Source organism: Zonotrichia leucophrys, chromosome Z (genome assembly GCF_028769735.1).
Source record: "Zonotrichia leucophrys gambelii isolate GWCS_2022_RI chromosome Z, RI_Zleu_2.0, whole genome shotgun sequence".
NCBI classification, from domain to species: domain Eukaryota; kingdom Metazoa; phylum Chordata; class Aves; order Passeriformes; family Passerellidae; genus Zonotrichia; species Zonotrichia leucophrys.
The window spans coordinates 8,887,206-8,905,396 of record NC_088200.1 but is presented as its reverse complement, the minus strand read 5'-3'; the positions used below and the strand labels follow the sequence as shown (position 1 = coordinate 8,905,396).

Genomic DNA, 18,191 nt, shown 5'->3' with positions numbered 1-18,191 from the left:
CCTGCTGGGATCTCCCATGGACATGCAGTGACATACAAGAGTGAAAAATTAGATATAATGAAAAAATTCTTCCTGTGAGGGTGGTGAGGCACTGGCACAGGTTGTTCTGGGAAGTTGTGGATCAGGCTCTGAGCAGCCTGGTCTCGTTGAGGGTGTCCCTACTCACAGAAAAGGGGTTGGAACTAGATGATCTTTAAGGTACCTTTCCAACCCAAACCATTTTATGATCCTGTGAATTTGAGGACCTCACTCTTACAAAGGATCTCCCTCCCAGTGCATCACCTCTCTGGGAGTGTGAGCTGCTCTCATCATCCCCTCCTCTGTCAGCTCCCAGAAGCTGTCCTACAGTGCGTGACTGTGCGTTCTCCACAGCTCCTCACAGCACAGGGCGGGAAGCGCCTCTGTCGATTAATTAATTACTTGATTAATTAAAACAACACTTTGCCATTGAATGTGCCTCGGCTGCGGGGAGGCGCGCTGGGACATCCTGTCCGCCAGGGGGCGCTGCCGCCCCCACGCCGCTCCTCGCCGTGCCACTCCAGCATGGTCGGCGCCACACGCGGCGCTTCCGGGAGCGACGGGCGCCGGGAGCCGCAGGTGGGACGGGACGGGAGCGGGGTCCGGGGGCTCAGAAAGGGGCTGTGAGGGGCTGGGGGGCCGGGAGGGGAGTCTGGGGCGCGGGGGACACAAGGGTGGCGCGAGTGTGAAGTGGCGGACCGGGAGTCGGGGGTGCAGGAGAGGGACTGGGGGTGTGTGAAGGGGAATGGGGATGTGTGAAGGGGAATGGAGTGTCGGGAAGGGGATGGGGATACCGGCGAAGGGCAAGGGGTGTCGAGAGGGTGCTGGGCAGTCGGGAGGGAGCAGGACTCGGCTCCCGTTCAGGAGGGGATATAAGGAAGTGCGTGGGGCAGTTGCCGGACACGGAGTGCGACCAAGTAAAGTCAAGGCAGGCTGATCGGGATTACTCCGAGACAGGCGGGTGTGGGAGGTGCTGGGCCAGGGTTGGGCGCTGGTAGGGAGGGAGCGGTGCCGGGCCAGGGTTGGGCGCTGGTAGGGAGGGAGCGGTGCCGGGCCAGGGTTGGGCGCTGGTAGGTGCGTGCCCAGGTAGAGCCGCTGGGGACTGAGCCTGCCTATCATTCCCTCTAGGATGCAGCGGTGGCCAGTGGTGCTTTTCCTGGCCTGGGTTTGCTTTCTCTTTTTTGCTGGTATCGGGCTCTTCATGAGCGGCTTCCTGCTCACCCGGATCGAGCTTGCCAGCAGCAGTTCCTGCTCAGACCCACTCGTGCCTCCGCTTTGGGAGAGGCAGAGCCTCCCGCCAGGCTCCTGCTGGGCTCCCCAACGCTTTTCCAAGGCCGTGCTCGTCATCATCGATGCCCTCCATTTTGAGTTTGCCCGCTTTGACCCTGCCAAGGCCAGCCCGCTGCCCTACGAGAACAAGCTGGGTGTGCTGCACCAGCTGGCCACCTCCCAGCCCCGCCATGCCCGGCTCTACCGCTTCCGAGCCGACCCCCCCACGGCCACCATGCAGCGCATCAAGGGCCTCACCACCGGCTCCCTGCCCACCTTCATCGACGTGGGCAGCAACTTTGCCTCCTACGCCATCCAGGAGGACAACCTGCTGGCACAGCTGGTGCAAAACGGTGAGTTCCTGGCCTTTAGCTCAGGCAGGGGAGCTTCAGGCTGGATATAAAAACACTTTTTTTCACAGGCACAGGAATAGGTTGCCCAGGGAGATGGTGGAGTCACCATCCCTGGAGGTGCTTAAGAGGCTTTTATACCTTGTGCTGGACGGTGTGGTTTAGGGTTTATAGTGGTGGGTGTATAATTGGATTGGATGGTTTTGAAGGTCTCTTTCAACATTGATGATTCTGTGACTGGGGCTGTTTGGCCTGAGGAAGAGAAGGTTGTGTTGCAGCCTCATAGCAGGCTTCCAGTCCCTGAAGGGGGCCTACAGAGAAGCTAGAAATGAATTCTTTGTCAGGAACTGTAGTGATAGAATGAAGAACAATGGGTACAAAGTGACAGAGAGGAACTGTAGTGATAGAATGAAGAACAATGGGTATAAATTGACAGAGAAGTTTAAATTAGATATTAAAAAGTATTTCTTTACTGTGAGGGTGTTGACACACTGGAACAGGATTCCCAGGAAGGTTGTGGATGGCTCATCCCTGCAGTGTTCAAGGCCACACTGAATAAAGCTTTGAACAACCTGATCTAGTGGGAAGTGTTCCTGCCCATGGGAAGGGGCTTGAAACTGGATGATCTTTAAGGTTCTTTCCAACCTCTGAACATGCTGTGACTGTGGGCAGGGCAGCAGCCCTCTGGAACAGGGCACGTGCAAACGTCTGTTCAGTTTAACTTGTATTCCAAACATTGATTAGTTTCTCCCTGGGAAGGGCATTCCTTACAACAGATCCCCCCTGTGAGCTGATTCTTTCTCCCTGCTTAATGACAGTTACCTCAGGCAGCGTCAGGCAGGCAGGCAGGCAGGGCATTGCCAACTTGCTTTGGGAGTGAGAAGTAACTGTGACCGTGACTTCATCTTCATCATGTTCAAAGATGATGAGAAAGCAGGTGAAAGTGGCTGCACTGGTGGTGTTTGTCCCAAGGTCACCCCCAGTAATGCCAAGGTTGTGCTGTGTGAGGCACGTGACAGGGGAGGAGCCAGGTGGTGCCAGGTGTGCCAGGTGGTGCTGTGGGGGTGTCCCTCAGGCAGCCAGCCTGCCTGGACAGCTGCCTGCAGCCGTGAGGCAGCAACCTCATCCCATTTTCATCGTGGTTTGGTGCTGCTGGGGGTGCTCAGTGCAGCTGTAAAGGGCTTGTTATGGTGGGATAATGGAGTAGAGGGGAGAGGACAGGCCACAGCGGTTCGTTACCTGGAGAGACTTCCTCCCAGGGCTCAGAGTGGGCTAAGGCAATGTGATTTTGTGTGAGCAAGGTGGGCAAATGCAGTGGATCATCTGAGGCAGAATGATGATCACAGCATATCCTGTGGCAGAGTAGCAGTCTCAGAGAAAAAGGTTCCTTGCTCCCAGGCTGAAGATGCTCTGTGGAAACAGAGCTGGCTGATGGCAGGCAGGGCAAGGAGAGCAAGCACAGAGAGAAGCATCAGTGCTTTTGCCTTCTCTTTTCCATGTCTGGAACACCATCACCATTGTGTTTAAAAGCCAGAGCTCAGGACTACATCTTCTACTCCATCATCTGCTGCCTTGCGTTTCGCCGTGGGGTCACAGGCCTTGGGTGAGGCTTTGTCTGCTTCAGGCTGCACCCTGTGCACCCAGATGTGTTCAGGGGTCACCCTGTGCACCCAGCTGTGTTGTGGTGGCCCAGGAGTCTTTCTGCAGGGGTGATGGGTCAGGTCAGCAATAAGTCCTGAAGTTATGCAGTGGCTTTGGTGTGGGGAGCACTTACTGGCTTACAGATACTCATGCGCTGGTCCCTCCCTGTATTCAAAGTAATTTACAGACAGATGGTCTTCTTTTAGTGAAAATTTTGATTTTGAGTGTGGGTTAGAGAGGAGCAATTGCTCCAGATCCTGACCTGGATCTGCTCAGGATCTTTGTATTGTTGTGGTAACAGCACAACCTAGGAGGGCTTCATCGCTCACTGGTTCCTTTCTCTCTGGCTCAGGAAGGAGAGTGGTCTTCATGGGTGATGACACGTGGGAAGGACTCTTCCCAAAGAAGTTCTTCCGTTCCTATTTCTTCCCTTCTTTTAACGTGAAGGATCTTCACACTGTGGATGATGGGATCCTGCAGCATCTCTACCCAACTGGTAAGTAGCTCTTTCACCAGGCCATGTGTAAACCTTGACCTGATGTATAGTCCTACTGCAAATTCAAGGTAGGGCTGGAGGATTTTTTCTGTTACAAAGAAGCACCGGGCAGTTACACACTGCTGCCCTAGGATTACAGTGCTCTAGCTGGATTTCCACAGATAAGCTGGTTCTTGGAGCCCACAGACCATTTCTGTAGATGCCTTTCCTCTGTCTGGGACAGAATTCAGCTTTTTGGGATGAGGTTAGACTTCTACGTCTGTCTTACAAAATACACTGGCAGGATGGAGGCAGGGGAGCACCTTACCTTTGCCATGTGGCTGCCTAGGCAGGCACACAATACTCTGGGCAAAAGACAAGTTAGGGGCCTGAGACACAGCACTGCTCTCAGCAAAGCATTGGTGCTTCCTAGTCATGGGAAGAAGATGAAGCCTGAGGTAGGTGTTTTCCACCTCCCTGAGGCGCTGGGGCCAAGGGACATGCTCTTTCGTTTTTCTGTGTCTGAACATATGCACATCAGGGGTGCAGTGGCCTTTCACAGGAAAGCCTGTGTGCCTTGTGTGAGATCTACAAGTCATAATTTAACTTTAAATATGTTGGTTTTCATGTGTCAAGACCCTGAAGCAGAGGGGAGAGGCCAGGGTAACTTTCTAACTAGGGACTGTGTTGGTGTGTCATGCCCATGTCCTCGGATGCAGAGGGGCACATTGATGGGTTGAACCTAAAATATCTCCAGGGAAGGATGGGAATTCTGGGTTCTCCTTTTTCTGAGCATTCCTTTGTTTCAGCTTAGTCTTGAGGTAAGTTCAAGATGACTTGGGTGACATTATACTGTTCCCTTCCTGAGGGATGGGGAGAAAACGCCAGGGATCCTGGGATGTTTGCAAGGCTTTGAGGTCCCTGTGCCGTTGCACCCAGGAACCTCTGGCCAAGAATATGCCTTATTTAAAACCTGCATGCATTTCCTCAAGAGCTGGCAGTGACAGTGGCAGGAGGTGAAGAACCGCAATATCCTGAGGCAACTGGGAAATTCTGGCAGGAGGATCCAGTCTCAGAATTCCAGGCTGGTGCATGATAAGTTTGCTTTTGTTCTGCAGTGGACAGCGGTGAGTGGGATGTGCTGATTGCTCACTTCCTTGGCGTGGACCACTGTGGGCACAAACACGGACCCGACCACCCTGAGATGGCAAAGAAGCTCACCCAGATGAATGAGATGCTCAGGTGATCAGGGTGGCACTGAGGCTTTGCTAGCTGGCCTCTTCCTTCAGCCAGGCTGGTGAGATCTTCCCAGGGAATTGACAGATGCAGAGGGCAGCAGGGAATGCTTACTGAGCCTGTTAACATGGAAAACAGCTTTGGCCAGCAGCAGCTGGAACCCCAGATATGGGCAGTATTGCTTGCATAGATGAGTGTTGAGAGGTTTGGTTTCTTAAGTAAGGCTGCACTCAGATCTTGCTTCTCTACAAGCCATGAGATAGTGCAGCTGCAGTGTAACTGAGCCTCTCTCTTCCCATCTTTAACATGGAGATTGTCCCACTGAGGTCTGGCTAACATGAGTAGCAGGTGGAGGACCCTGACTAGCTAATGAGTGCTGCTGCATTTATTATACAGAACCATGAGCTGTACCTTCGAGACAGAGGGCAGGATGGGATACAGAAATTTCAGTTGTGCAGATGTGTCTCAGCCCAAAATGCTGCAGGTTTTGATTCTTAGGGCTGCTTTAAAGTTTTGCTGCTAGAAGGAGTTGGGAACTTTCCCTGCTGTATCTGAGAGTGCAGCATATACTGTGTCATACCTACTGCATCCTTCAGAGACTAATCCCTGCTTTTTTCCTTTGAAGTAGGAGATGTCCCACATAGCATGATACATGACCCAAATAGAAGCAGCCTAAAATTTCTTTTTTTTCAGGAGCCTTTCTTCTGAATTGCATTTTGACACGATCCCTGACAGCTCTGTTTGCTGGGGATCCAAGCAAGATCAGTCCACTCTGTCTTAAGAGCTCTGAATTTTCAGTTTGGCTTTAAAGTAACAATTTAAAACACCCTGGACTCTGGCTTCTTACAGTTCTGCATCACTGTTTAGTTTTGCTCATATCTGTTTGTGAGCTTCACCTCTGTGGGGCAGGCAAGATATCCTGGAGAGATATCCTCTTCCACCTAGGCTACTGGGGCCCTTGCCCGGGGAGGAGTTGACTTTCCTTATCTCGGTGGCAGGTCCTTAGTGGATCACCTGGGGAATGACACTCTTCTTCTGGTGGCTGGGGACCACGGCATGACAGAAACTGGAGACCATGGTGGCGACAGCGAGAAGGAAGTCAATGCAGCACTGTTTGTGTACAGCAGGACACCCCTGTTTGGCAGTGGCCCTCCAGAGGTAAGGAGTTGACTCTTAGGTATCCCTGCCCGATTTGGTGCCTGGAAACTGCATCCTGGGATTACACAGAGTAACAGTTTGACTGGGATTTTTTAGACTGAGAGGGATGGGGAGTCTGTCATAGAATCATGGAGTAAGCTGAGTTGGAAGAGACACATCAGGATCATCAAGTCTAACTCCTGACCATGCACAGGACACTCCCAGGGGTCATACCATGTTCCTAAGAGCATTGTCCAAACACATCCTGAACTCTGTTGGGCTTGGTGCTGTGCCCACTTCCTTGGGGAGCCTGTTGCAGTACCCAGCCATCCCCTGGATGAAGAACCTTTTCCTGCTATCCAACCTAAATTTCTCCCGACACAACTTCAGGCCACTCCTTCAGGTTCTGTCACTGGTTACCACAGATAAGAGATCAGTGCCTAACCCTCTTCTTCCCCTTGTTAGGATGTTGAAGAACCACCAGGAGGTCTCCCCTCAGCCTCCTCTTCTCCCAACTGAACAGACCAAATGACTTCAGCCACTCCTCACTCAGCTTACCCTCCAGACCATTCATCAGCTCTTGGCTGTCATTTGGGTGCTTCCTAATAACTTAACATCTTTCTTATATCCTGGTGTCTAAAACTGCCCCCAGCCCTTGAGGCCACCCCAGTGCAGAGCAGAGCAGACAAGCCCCTCCCTTGCCCAGCTGTTGATTCCCTGCCTGATGCCCCACAGGACAGGGCTGGCCCTCCTGGCTGCCAGGGCACTGCTGGCTGACATTCATCTTTCCATCAACCAGGACCTCCAGGTCTCTTTCCATGGTGCTGCTTTCCAGCCTTTTCACCTTGACTGAGAGGAGTGGGAGGTTTGTCACCTGGTCTCTAGAGGGCAGTGAAAGGGCTGACACAGCATGCAGAGGACTGAAGTGTTTGGAATACATGTTCAGGTCACTACAGCTGTGAGGGGTGCTTGTGTGGGGCCAGGTGAGCTGTTGGACAGCCAGTGCCTTCTCCATCAACCTGCAGCTCCCAACAGGCATGCTTCTCACCAGAGGACCCCTGGGGAGAGTAGAGCTGTGCCACTGCCTGGATTCACCTTTGAACAGGGATGTCTTCCCCACTGTCTTCTCAAATGAGTGAAAAGCTGCATTGCTGTGTTCTGTCTGAATTTCTTATTTCTCCCCTGTCTCTCCAGGAGCCTGAAACCATTCCCCAAGTGAATCTGGTGCCCACTGTGGCCCTACTGCTGGGGGTGCCCATCCCCTACAGTAATATTGGGGAGGTGATGGCCGAGCTGTTCGCTGGGGACAGTGACGCTGTGTCTGCAGCCTTGCAGCAGCTCTCAGTCTATCACATCAATGCCAAGCAGGTATGACCTGTGGTAAGCCTGCCATTGAACTGAAGGGGAGAAGGAATGGGTTTTTAAACACAAACCTCTTCTGTTTGGTGGAGGTGAGATGGTGACATGCTGTTATCTTCATGGGGAACTTGCATCCTTGCAGTGTTTGCTCAAGTAAAAGACAGCCCCATCATCCCTAAAGAGAAATGAGAGCCACCTGTTTAGTGCTGTGGTATGGAAAATACTGTCTGGGAAGGTGGAGGGTGGCTGGACCCAGATGGTCAGAAGTGGATTAAGTAATAGGGGATGATGATTCCTCAAGTCTGAAGATGACCAGAGGCAAGTGTTGTGATTGGAGATTTGAAAGTAAAAGTCAAGATTTTCATGCTGAAGGAGAAACAGTGTTAACAAAAAAACTATTCTAGATTAGTGGAAGAATGAAAACAGTAATGAAAGACCAAATAAAAAAAATAACCATGCAACAGTTAATAGGATATCCTTCAGTATCCTGAGGTAGGATACTGAAGGAGCAATTTACACAAAGTGCAACAAAATACAGAACCCCAGGAGCACGTTGACAAAATTTGAATGAGAGTCTCTACATCAGGTATGAAAGAAGCTAGGCAGTGGGGCAGGCTAAGTGAGACCCTCTGTGGATGATGTGAGGCCATCTGTTGTGACTGGTCTTGCTACAGAGCCAGCTTTGCCACAGGCATTGCAAGGCATGCATCTCAGCTAAGGGCCACTCTGCCTTCGAGGGACTCTGGATTGCTGGGAGCACAGGAATAATTCCTCCAGTCCCCAACCAGCTCCTTGGAGTGCCAGTTGGATATCCCTGGTGCAAGCCCGTGAGGATCTGGAGACAATGATTGCTGATGGGAAGACAGAAATACTCAGCTTTGTAATTATAGAGCAGCAGAGTGCTCTGACATTTAAAGATCACACTGTGTGTTAGCATCCATTAATCCCTGAGGATATCAATCATCATTTGTTAGGAATTAGCATTATCAAGTTGTGCCTGTTTAAATATTTGCACTCATTGTTTGAGGAGGTTTCTGGCTCGATAATAGTGGTGTTGGAGAAGCTGTGGCATTCCAGGGAGGCCTGTGAGAGAGCCAGTGCATGTGTGTGCCGTCCATGGGCAGGGGCAGACTGATTCTGATTGTGCTCTGAGGCAAATGGAAGGTGTGTGAAGTTACAGATGCAATTCAGGACTGGAGAGATCTAAGCAGATGGATGTGTGTGCAGGTTCTCTGCCCTGCTAATGGCCCCATAACACTTCTTTTATGACTTTGGGATTGTAGCTGCCTCTCTTCATGTTGTCTTGAAGTAGAAAGCAAGAGGAATGAGTTTTTCTTAAAACTATGTTGCAGTGTATCAATGTGCTATTATTGAAGAAAGGGAAACAATTTGGTTTCATCCACTATAAGTTCTTTAATGTGATGTTTTTCCTCAGACAAAGCTGTAAAACTCAACATGGGGCAGATTAACAAGTCTTTAATAGCAATGACTTGGCCTTCTGAAGGACATTTGCCTTATTGCTGCCAAATACTCCATAAAAGCCCTTATGGGGCTCTGCACAGCATTAGCAGAGGTGTAGCTGCAGGAGTCATCATGGCTGTCGCTAAGGATGTATGTCTTGAGAGGGATGTCAGTTTGGCAGAGAGATTGAGTTTCCTGATGGTGACATCCCTGGGTGGCAGGGTTTGGTAAACCAGGGTTGTTTCCATTATGAAGGGGCAGCGTGAAACAGTGAATCCCATTCCCAGTTTTCCCAGTGCTGCTGTCTGATCCTGTGTCTTTCCTCCTGTAGGTGGATCGGTTCCTGCAGTCCTACTCGCTGGTGGCTCAGGACCTGCCAGCAGAGCAGCTCCAGCACCTGCAGGAGCTATTCTCCAGTGCTGTGGAGGAGCACACGCAGCTCCTGACCCAGGTGCAGGGGACAACAGTGCCTCCGGAGCTCAAGCCGAGGCTGGGAAGCCTCATCAGTCGCTTCCAGCGCTACTTGCGGGAGGCACGGGCTGTGTGCACCCAGTCCTGGGCCCGCTTCCACCCCCTGCGTATGGTGGGGGGCTGCATCCTTATTGCTTCCTCTTGCTTGCTGTGCTACATGGCCTCAGAGCTGGCCACATCCTCACAATCTCTCTGTCGCAGCTGCCTCCTGTACCCGCTCTTCTGGGGCCCTGTGGGGGCTGCTCTACTATGGCTGGTCCATGTTTTCACCCAGGACGGGCTGGATCTGCTCCTGGTGTTGTCATGGGCAGCCGCTGCTTCTCAGCTGGGTTTTTTCTGGCACTGGTGGGGCCAGCATCTCAAGAGAGCCCGTCTGACAGGCAGTCAGCCACCCTTGGCTAGTGGTGGCCTCAGGCAGAGGCTGCGAGCATGGCTGGGGCTGGCCTTCCCCATGGGCATTCTGGTGTTCCGCTGCGGAGCCATGTTCTCCGACAGCTTTGTTGTGGCCGAGGCACGGGTGGCCCCGTTCCTGCTGGCCTCACTGGTGATGTTGCTAGTAGGGAAGCTCCACTGGGATGGTCACCTGACTGTGCCAGAAGGTCCCAAGCAGCAGCTCCTTGGCGTTTCTTCTTACCGGAGAGAGATCTGGTACCTACTGTGCCTCGTGGCCATGCTCCTGGTCTGCGTGCGCCTCTCCAGTTTCTTCCACCAGTGCCGCGAAGAAATCCCTCAGTGCCGGCCCTCCGTTTTCCTCTCCCCACTTGCCAGCCTGAAAAACACACGGGCCAAGAACCTCTTCTACCTCCTGTGCGTGGCCTTGCTGGCTGGGCTGGTGTATGCAGTGCAGAGCTGGCTGAGGCACTATGGCAACCTGAACAGCTCGGACCCCCTCGTGCTCTTCGTGCGCTGGGGTTTCCCACTGGTGGTCCTTTGCATTGCCTGCTACTGGGCCGTTGCCTCCAGTGCTGATGACTCTCTTGGCAAGCTGCAGGAGCTGGTGCAGGTTGCAGTTGTTGTGTTTCCCAGGGCTGTCTATGGACTAGCATCCATGGGCCTGCTGCTCCTGCTGTGCAATCCCATGACAGTGTTTGCAAAGGACACACGGGAGTCGGCAGGATCCATTGTTACTCCCTACCTGGGGGTCCCTGGCTCCGAAGTCGACTTCCTCCACGTCATCCCTCAGATCTACAAGAGGATGCAGGAGTCTCAGAAGAGCCGGCTGGAGCGGGGCAGCTGCAGGGCCACTGTTGCAGCGTACGGGCTGGGCAGTGTGTACTCAGCAGCCCTGGTTATAGCCCTCACCCTGCTGGGCTTCCTCTTGATGCTTCTGCACAGCGAGCGGCTGAGCTTTGCCTTCCTGCTCCTCTTCGTGGAGGCTTTTGTGCTGCTGCACATCCACACGTGTGCCAGAGGCCTTGCTGGAGATGCTGGTGAGTCTGGGCTCAGTAGAGCAACCACTGGATGTGTTACCTGGGCTAACCTGTGGTGACCTTGCCTTAATTCCAGTGGGAGAAGCAGGATCTAGTTTATAGTCTTGGGAAAGAGTGGTACACTGATCCTCAGGATACTGTTAGCTTTTTTAGAGCTGCATAAATCCTCTAGCAAAAGAAAGATGCGTGCAGCAGGGATGTGAACATGGGAGGGGGAGGAGTTTCAGGGACAGGAGCTCTCTTCTTCCCAGGGTGTGAATAGTCACCTAACCCCACTGGTGCTGACAGAGTGCAGTAGCAAGGCTGGTGGCACCAGCAGAGGGGATGCTGGCCCATTGCTGTATCTGTGGGGGAGCTGGACTGTTTCCTGTCTCTTAAAAGAGCCAGCATGGAAGGGGAACTTGGGGAAAAAAAGATCACTAGGCTTTTTTTGACCATGGATCCATCTTGTTCTTTGATGCTGATATCCACAACCCCTGCCTCTGTTTTTGTTTTTTATTCTCTCAGAGCTGTTTTCAGTGCCGTGGTATGCAGTGATCTCCTGGCTCCTTGCTGCTTCACAGTTCTTCTATTCCACAGGCCACCAGCCTATCTTCCCAGCCATCCACTGGAATGCAGCCTTTGTTGGCTTCCACCTTGACCACAGCACGAACCTTCTGCCTGCTGTCCTGGTGGGAGCCAACACCTTTGCCTCCCATATCCTCTTTGCAGGTAAATAAATTTCTTCCTGGGCTGTGGAGCCTGAGCAGACACAGCTCACTGCAGTGCCTTACCTGGGGCTCTGCAGGTCGAGCACGAGGTAATAAAGGCTCCAGCACCAGCTGAGCAACAGCATCCTTGCTGTTCCCCTTGTGGGGCCACAGCAGCCTGGCCTGGAGCTGGGCTATGTGCTTCGTGCACATCCAGGGCAGGATGGCAGAGCTTGGACTGCTCCTCACCTCCTGGGCTCTGATAACTTCATGTGCCTTTGTCCTTGAGGTAGTTGGCTGTCCGCTGCTCCTGCTGTGGCCCTTTGTGTGTGAGGTGGCCACCTCACAGAGGAAGAAGCCCAAGAAGGAGTCCCGGGAGGAGCTGCAGGAGGTGGAGGAGCACATGATGGAAATGAGGCTGCGGGAGTCTCCAGAGTTGTTCTCCACTGCTCTGCTGCGGCTGGGGTTGAAGTACCTCTTTGTCCTTGGGGCACAGGTACGGGCAGAGGCAGGGTGGCTGTGGGAAGGGTTGTCTAGGAGGAAATTGGTGTGCTGTGATTACTGTGGGGCTCTCTGATGAGAGAAAGGGGTCAGCCAGGACACAGACAGGCCCTGGGGTGGAGTGTCTGGTTGTGGGTGGAAGAGCAGGTCCCTTCTCAGCTATGCCATTTGCTCTGTGCTTTGGGAAGGGCTCCAGCATGGAAGCTGCCATATGGATTAGGATGCTTTTCATACTCATATGTCTGAAGTGGCAATCTCTGCTCAGGAGCTGCAGGGTTGTAATCCTACTCCCTGTCTTCCTTAGCATTCCTATCCCACACCAGCTCTGGTTTTCATATGTGCTGTGATGATTTAGGAAGCTAAACACCAGAAATTTTAGACCTGTGAAAGAAGTGAATAGTTTTCTGGGATTTATCTCTTCAAATCATTCTCCTGTGTTGTGAGACCAGAGACAGTGCAAGGGAAGAAAGAAGCAGTGCCCCTCACAGTGAAATAGTAGGTCAGGTTAGCCACAGTGTGAGCCCTCCCCTGTGCTGCCCTAGCCTGGCCCCACAAGGGCCTTCATGTACCCCAAGCTGCTTGTGTTTCCTGACTTGAGGACATCATGGAAGGGAGTCCTCTTTAGGATGCTCGTTCCTGATGTGTGCTGTGCCAGCCTCTCAGGCACGTGCAGTTTAGTTCCACCTTCAGATATGAACATAGTGTCCAGGAGGACTCTCCAGAATCACCTATAATTTGTTTTTCATGATCTTCCCCACAGCTTCTGGCCTGTGTTTGTGCAGCTATGATCCTCAGGAGACACCTCATGGTTTGGAAGGTCTTTGCCCCAAAGTAAGTCGCAGAAGTTGCTCTGATGCTGGATTAAGACTCATGTCCCTGACACCTTGACTAGAGTTCACAGACAGTAATTTTGGAGGAGACCCTGTGATTGATCTTCTGACTCATTGCCTAGTACTGGTAGTAGAAATATCCCTAACTAACTACTGCTTGAAATTCAGAAGCTAGACTTGAGCTAGAGCCTAGAAGTTTCTCTTCATCTGAATTTCCAAGGATACACAGAGCCCATCTGGAAGCTGAGAATGTTGTAGTCAGAGAGCCGAAGGTAAGGATACCAGACCAGAAGTGATAAAATATCCTTACCAGAAGTGGTAAGGATACCAGACCAGAAATGCTGAACTAGCAAACCTTTGAACTAGTCAGTGAAGGGTGGCCTCAGCCCCTGGGGGATTCACAATCCCACCTGAGTCAATGGGTCCTGAGTGGCCTCTAAATCAGACGAATGTTTGGCTTACAAGTTTCAGGCAGCAACTGCTGGGGCGTGGATGTAATTCACGTTTTAGAATGTGGGATGCTACCAGCCTCTCATTGTCAGGGAAATCAATCAGCTGGAGGGTAGCAGCCTGTCTCTGCAGTCATGCTGGCTGTTGTGTCCTTAACTGCATCTGTTGTGCCTGCAGGTTCCTCTTTGAGTCGCTGGGCTTTGTGGTGAGCAGCATCTGCCTCTTGCTGGGGATCTCCCTGGTGATGCGTGTGGACTGTGCCGTCAGCACCTGGTTCAGCCAGCTCCGGCTGAGGTAGCCCTGGAGGCGTGGGGAGCCCAGGCTGCACTTGTCTCCGTGCCTCCCTGGGGCTGGCAGGGGTACACGAGCCCCCAGCAAACGAGTGCCTGCCCACAGCAGCCAGGGATTCTGCCCAGCTCCCTGCTGCTGTGCTGAACAAAAGGACTGGAGCCAACTGCTCCTGCCTCATGGGGATGGTGTTTCTCTGCAGGGGAGGTCAGAGCTCTCACTCTGGGCTTTGCTGGCAGCAGGAGGACTCTGCTGCAGGAGCCCAAGAAGCAAGAGTCCTGAAGTGCTCCTCTGGAGAAACACCAACGGGGATCTTGCTGGTACTTCCCTGATGCCTGCCATGATGTGCAGCTGGTAGGCTTCAGTGGCCAGCAAGGTGTCACCTTGACTGTGCAAAGACTCATGGGATGGAGCCAGCTGAGGAGGGGAGAGGACGCTGGAAGCAGAGGGAATGTCTCACAGCCCCCACTTGTTTCCACATGCTCGGTTTTCATGCTGGAATCACACTGCACATGGTTCCTTGCAGATGGTTCCTGGAGCCTCGGTGGCAGCTACTCCTCTGTAACGTCAGACAGTTGCTCTGTAGTGAGGCCTCTCTTGCCCTGCACTCAGTCCCACTTTCCTGGTTCCCTCAGCCCTGTGAAGTGCAGTGGGGAGAGCTCTGGGCTGCCTTCTACAGCAGGCTTAGCTTGGGCCAGTGGTAGCAGGGGCAGCTGTGTGCATGACCTAGAAATTCTCCACTTCTGTTCTCAACCTGTCCAGGTCCCTGTGGGCTGGGTGGTTGCAGCCAAGGCTCTTGATCTCTTCCTGCCTGTGTGCTGCTGGATGCTGGCTGTTTACTGTGAACAGTTAAGATGCAGGAGGATGTAGTGACAGAATATGGGCTCACACCCATGCTGGGCCTGGCCAGCAGGAAATAGGAAGTAGCTGGAGTAGCTGTCCCAGCTACAGGAGTAGCCTTGGTGAGAGCTACAGAGCCTGAGAGCAGCTACTTGAAAGCCTGGAGCAGGCACCAATTCTTTTGGGAAGAGGATTAACTTTCTGGTGTCTGTGTGTGTGTGTGCTGGGTGCTGTGGGCCAGATGCAGTCAATCACATCCATCATCCCATGTTTGGGACTTGTCTCCCTCTTGGCCTTGCCATTCTCTGTGAGACTTCATGTCGCAAGTAAGCTATGCCAACATGCCCTTGACTGCTCACAGTCAGGAGGCATGGTGTTTCTTTCTGTATGGGCACAGGTGGAGGGTGGTGACCATGGTGCCTGGCCACATCCCAACTCAATTCCTCCTGCAGTTTCCATTGGAACTGGGATTCCTTACTGCCCTGAACCACTGTGTGGCATTACTTGGTGCTATGAAACCTTTTGTCTCTTTCCTCTTTGGAAAGAGACAAGGACTGCTTGCCTGGGATTTCTGCAATGATATTTGCCCAATCCCATTAATTTTTAACTCATGCACCATGACTGCCCCTGTCTGAGTTCCTTACTGCAGACTGTTAGCATAACTCCAGGCTTTTCTTCTCTTCTGCCCTGCAGAGTCCCAGGGAATATCTCTCTCATTATTTCATTTCTTGCCATTTTTCCCAAGTGCCCAGTTGCTGTGGCTCTTGAGGGCAGGTGGAATTTTGTATTTTACCCCTGCAAAATGCCTACTCAGTTGTTCAGATGCAATTCCAGTAAGGCTTAAACTGTTCTTGTAATAGGTTTCCATTGCCTGGCCTGCTTCTGATCTGCTGGCTGTGCCCTGCTACCTCAGCCTCTCATGTCCTCTGCTCTGTGGTCCTGCCCAATTTCACCTGTCACAAGCAGGGGCTGGTTTGTAGCTGGCATCACACCCTGGCCTGCCTCACTGCCTGGATGCACAACACCAGTGCTAGCACAAGGAAGGGCTAGTGGCAAACAGTGAGGGAAGCTGAAATCTACAGGAATGCATCAGACCACAATTAAAATGGGCTTAGGCACCCTTATAAACAGGTTATTTGCTGAAATCTGACTGCCTGGTGGCCAAATGCTTCTGAAGGAACAAGAGATGCATCGGTTATGGGGAGGAGGAAGGGGTAGAGGTAGCAGTTACCCAGTAAATTTTCATTTAATGTGAGGTTAATCTGGATAACACACATTGCTAAACCTCAAGGTTGGAGCTCAAATTGGTCTTGTTGCAACCTCATAACCTGGTCAGAAGCTTTCTGCCTGCCTGTATTTGTGCTGGCAGAAGTCCCTGTGGCTGCTGATAGTGTAGGATTGGCCCCTGATGTCCCCACAGCTGCCACCCAGGCCCCTTGGCTTCCATCTCTGGGACTTGTTTCTCTTTTCACTGGTCACTCCAGTGCAGCTGAGCCTTCCCATGCCCTCTGTTCATGGCTGGAGCACTCACAAAGGGCTTGGGAATCCTCTTCTCACCCCTCTGTGCCACCCCTCTGCCACGTGTGGGCTCATGGTCCCAGGAGGCCAGGGAGAGCAGAGGGAACAGCAGAGTTGTAGCCTCATCAAAGGACACACTTATCTCACCAGAGACTGAACAAAACTTGCAGTGGAAGAGCTGCAAGTGCATCCTTGTCACTGCAGAGATGCCATGGAGTGCTGGCTGCTCGGACACGGCAGGCTGGCTGCTACACCAAAGATTTCAGATTCACGAAGATGAGTTTTCCAAGGGCTGGAGATGCTCTTGCTTCGTTTCATTGACTGTTTCAGTCTTTGTCAGCCTTCCTCAGCTGCCCTCAAGCTGATTGTTTGGCTGCCATTCTTCTGACCATGCTGGGGATTACAGAGTTAATGCCAGTCTAGGGCCTGGCGACCTTGGAAGCAGATCATGCTGCTGATGCTACAGCAGACAGGGCTGTGTTTGCTGATCTAAAACCCCAGGAGGGGGTTGCCTCCTAGTCCAAACCAAGGCTCTTTGGGAAATGTGGAGTGCTGGGGAGGAGGTTTTGCCCCACATGCCTCCAAAGAGGCCATAGGACCCCACTTGGCTCTAGATGAGTTATCCAGACAGTTAACTTCTGGTCCCTGTGTCCCTGGGCTGAGTGTGACAGGGGACAGGGTGCTCAGCTGAGCACCTTTTCGTCCTGCACTCCACAATCTTTCTGCACTTTGGGCTTTGCAAGTGCTGTGCATGTGTTTCTTGGCAGGGGAGAGCCATTGGGAAACTTCCCTGGCTCAGGCCCATGGTGTGTCCCGTGGACCTGGCACAGAACAAAAATTCAATTGTGTCTCTTTTGCTGCCTGGAAAATAGTGACCAAAAGCTGCGGCCACTGTGAAGAGTTGTGAGTGTTGGGAGCACCTGCAGCTCTGGTCCATGGGGCTAACACGGATCCTAAGGGATGGCACTGTTTTGGGGAGCCCAGGGCTCGTTCCAGCTCTGTTCCCACAGCCATTCCTCTGTCCCATCTCTCTCTGGTTTTCCCTCAACTCTTCAGGCTGCTTTTTTATGCCAAGGTCCTGTCCCAGTCCCAGTGTGCATGTACCCCCTTCCCCTCAGGAAGCAGCAGTGCTGGGGAGCCCTGCTCTCTCCTCTGAACCCTGACTCAGTGCACCACGTGGCTTGGAGCAAGATTGTTGTTTTATTTTTTATTAACCTCTTTGTACCTCAATCCCTCATATGGGGGAAAAAAAAAGGGGATGGACCCAGTTGTGGAAAGCAACCTGGGAGCTCTGCATGCAGCATGGTGCTACACTTTCCTGGTTATCTACATATCTGGCTGTCAATGCTTTCGTTCACATCCAGCAGCTACACCTGGAAGGTGGAAGCCATGCTCAAGTCTCTGCTGGGAAGCAGAGCCTTTTTCTTTTCAAAAAACCCTCCAAAACAGGCAAGTAGGCTGTGCTTGTTCGCCTGGCGTCCTGGGCATGGCACGACCAACCCCATGAGGCAGCCAGAAAGGGGTTGCTCCGGTGTTAAATTGCATAATTAATTAATCGGGAGTAGAGGGGAGGTGTGATTTGCTGTCCAAGGGTGGCACGGGGCTCCGGGCAGCTGTGAAAATGATGTCTGCAAATAAAACGGTGAAAGCCAATGACAGGCACCTCATTGTTCCATCCCTCTCCCCAATCCATCTGGGGTCTCCTTCAGAGGGACCTTCATCTATAATTTCCTTCTGGAGGGTTAGGCGCCGATCTCTTCTCTGCAGGAACCAACAACAGGACCCGAGGGAACGGCCTGCACCTGTGTTGGGGGAGGCTTAGGTTGAGCTGGGGTCCAAGACTCGGGGTTTAGGAAAAGATTTCTCCAGGAGAGTGGTCAGGCTCTGGAACAGGCTCCCCAGGATAGGGGTCTCGGCTACAGGCCTGACCGCGTTCAGTAAATCTTTGGGCAGTGCCCATGTGTGGTTCTTGTGGGGCCTGCACGGAGCCAGGGGTTGCATCGCTCACCTCTCGGGACCCTTCCAGTTCGGGGTCACGGAAAAATGGCCTCCGTTTGGGCCGCTCGCCCTGGCCGACAGGGCGGCGCCAAGCTAGAAATTGGCAAACTTTGCTGGATTTCTCCAAATCTAAAACTGCCACCAACTAGGACCTTGCAAGCCCTTGGAGCCCGAAATGCCACCTTTAATCTGACACTGAGACCCTCGGACTTCTGGCTTCGCTTTGCGCC

At 52.6% G+C, this 18,191-nt stretch overlaps 1 protein-coding gene across 2 annotated transcripts; it reads left to right on the top strand.

Annotated features, from left to right (window-relative positions):
- The first annotated feature begins 483 nt into the window (after positions 1-483).
- Positions 484-17,602, top strand: PIGO (phosphatidylinositol glycan anchor biosynthesis class O). Of its 2 annotated transcripts, XM_064735977.1 has the most exons (11): positions 484-597; positions 1,147-1,640; positions 3,631-3,774; positions 4,872-4,995; positions 5,988-6,147; positions 7,321-7,494; positions 9,278-10,847; positions 11,355-11,558; positions 11,830-12,032; positions 12,798-12,868; positions 13,495-17,602. In XM_064735977.1, the coding sequence occupies exons 2-11, from the start codon at positions 1,148-1,150 to the stop codon at positions 13,613-13,615; spliced, it is 3,264 nt and encodes a 1,087-aa protein (XP_064592047.1). In that variant the 5' UTR covers positions 484-597; position 1,147; the 3' UTR covers positions 13,616-17,602. The 2 variants fall into 2 exon arrangements, with proteins under 2 accessions (XP_064592047.1, XP_064592048.1); XM_064735978.1 differs by lacking the exons at positions 12,798-12,868; positions 13,495-17,602 and having other exon boundaries at positions 11,826-11,990.
- Positions 17,603-18,191: the final 589 nt, after the last annotated feature.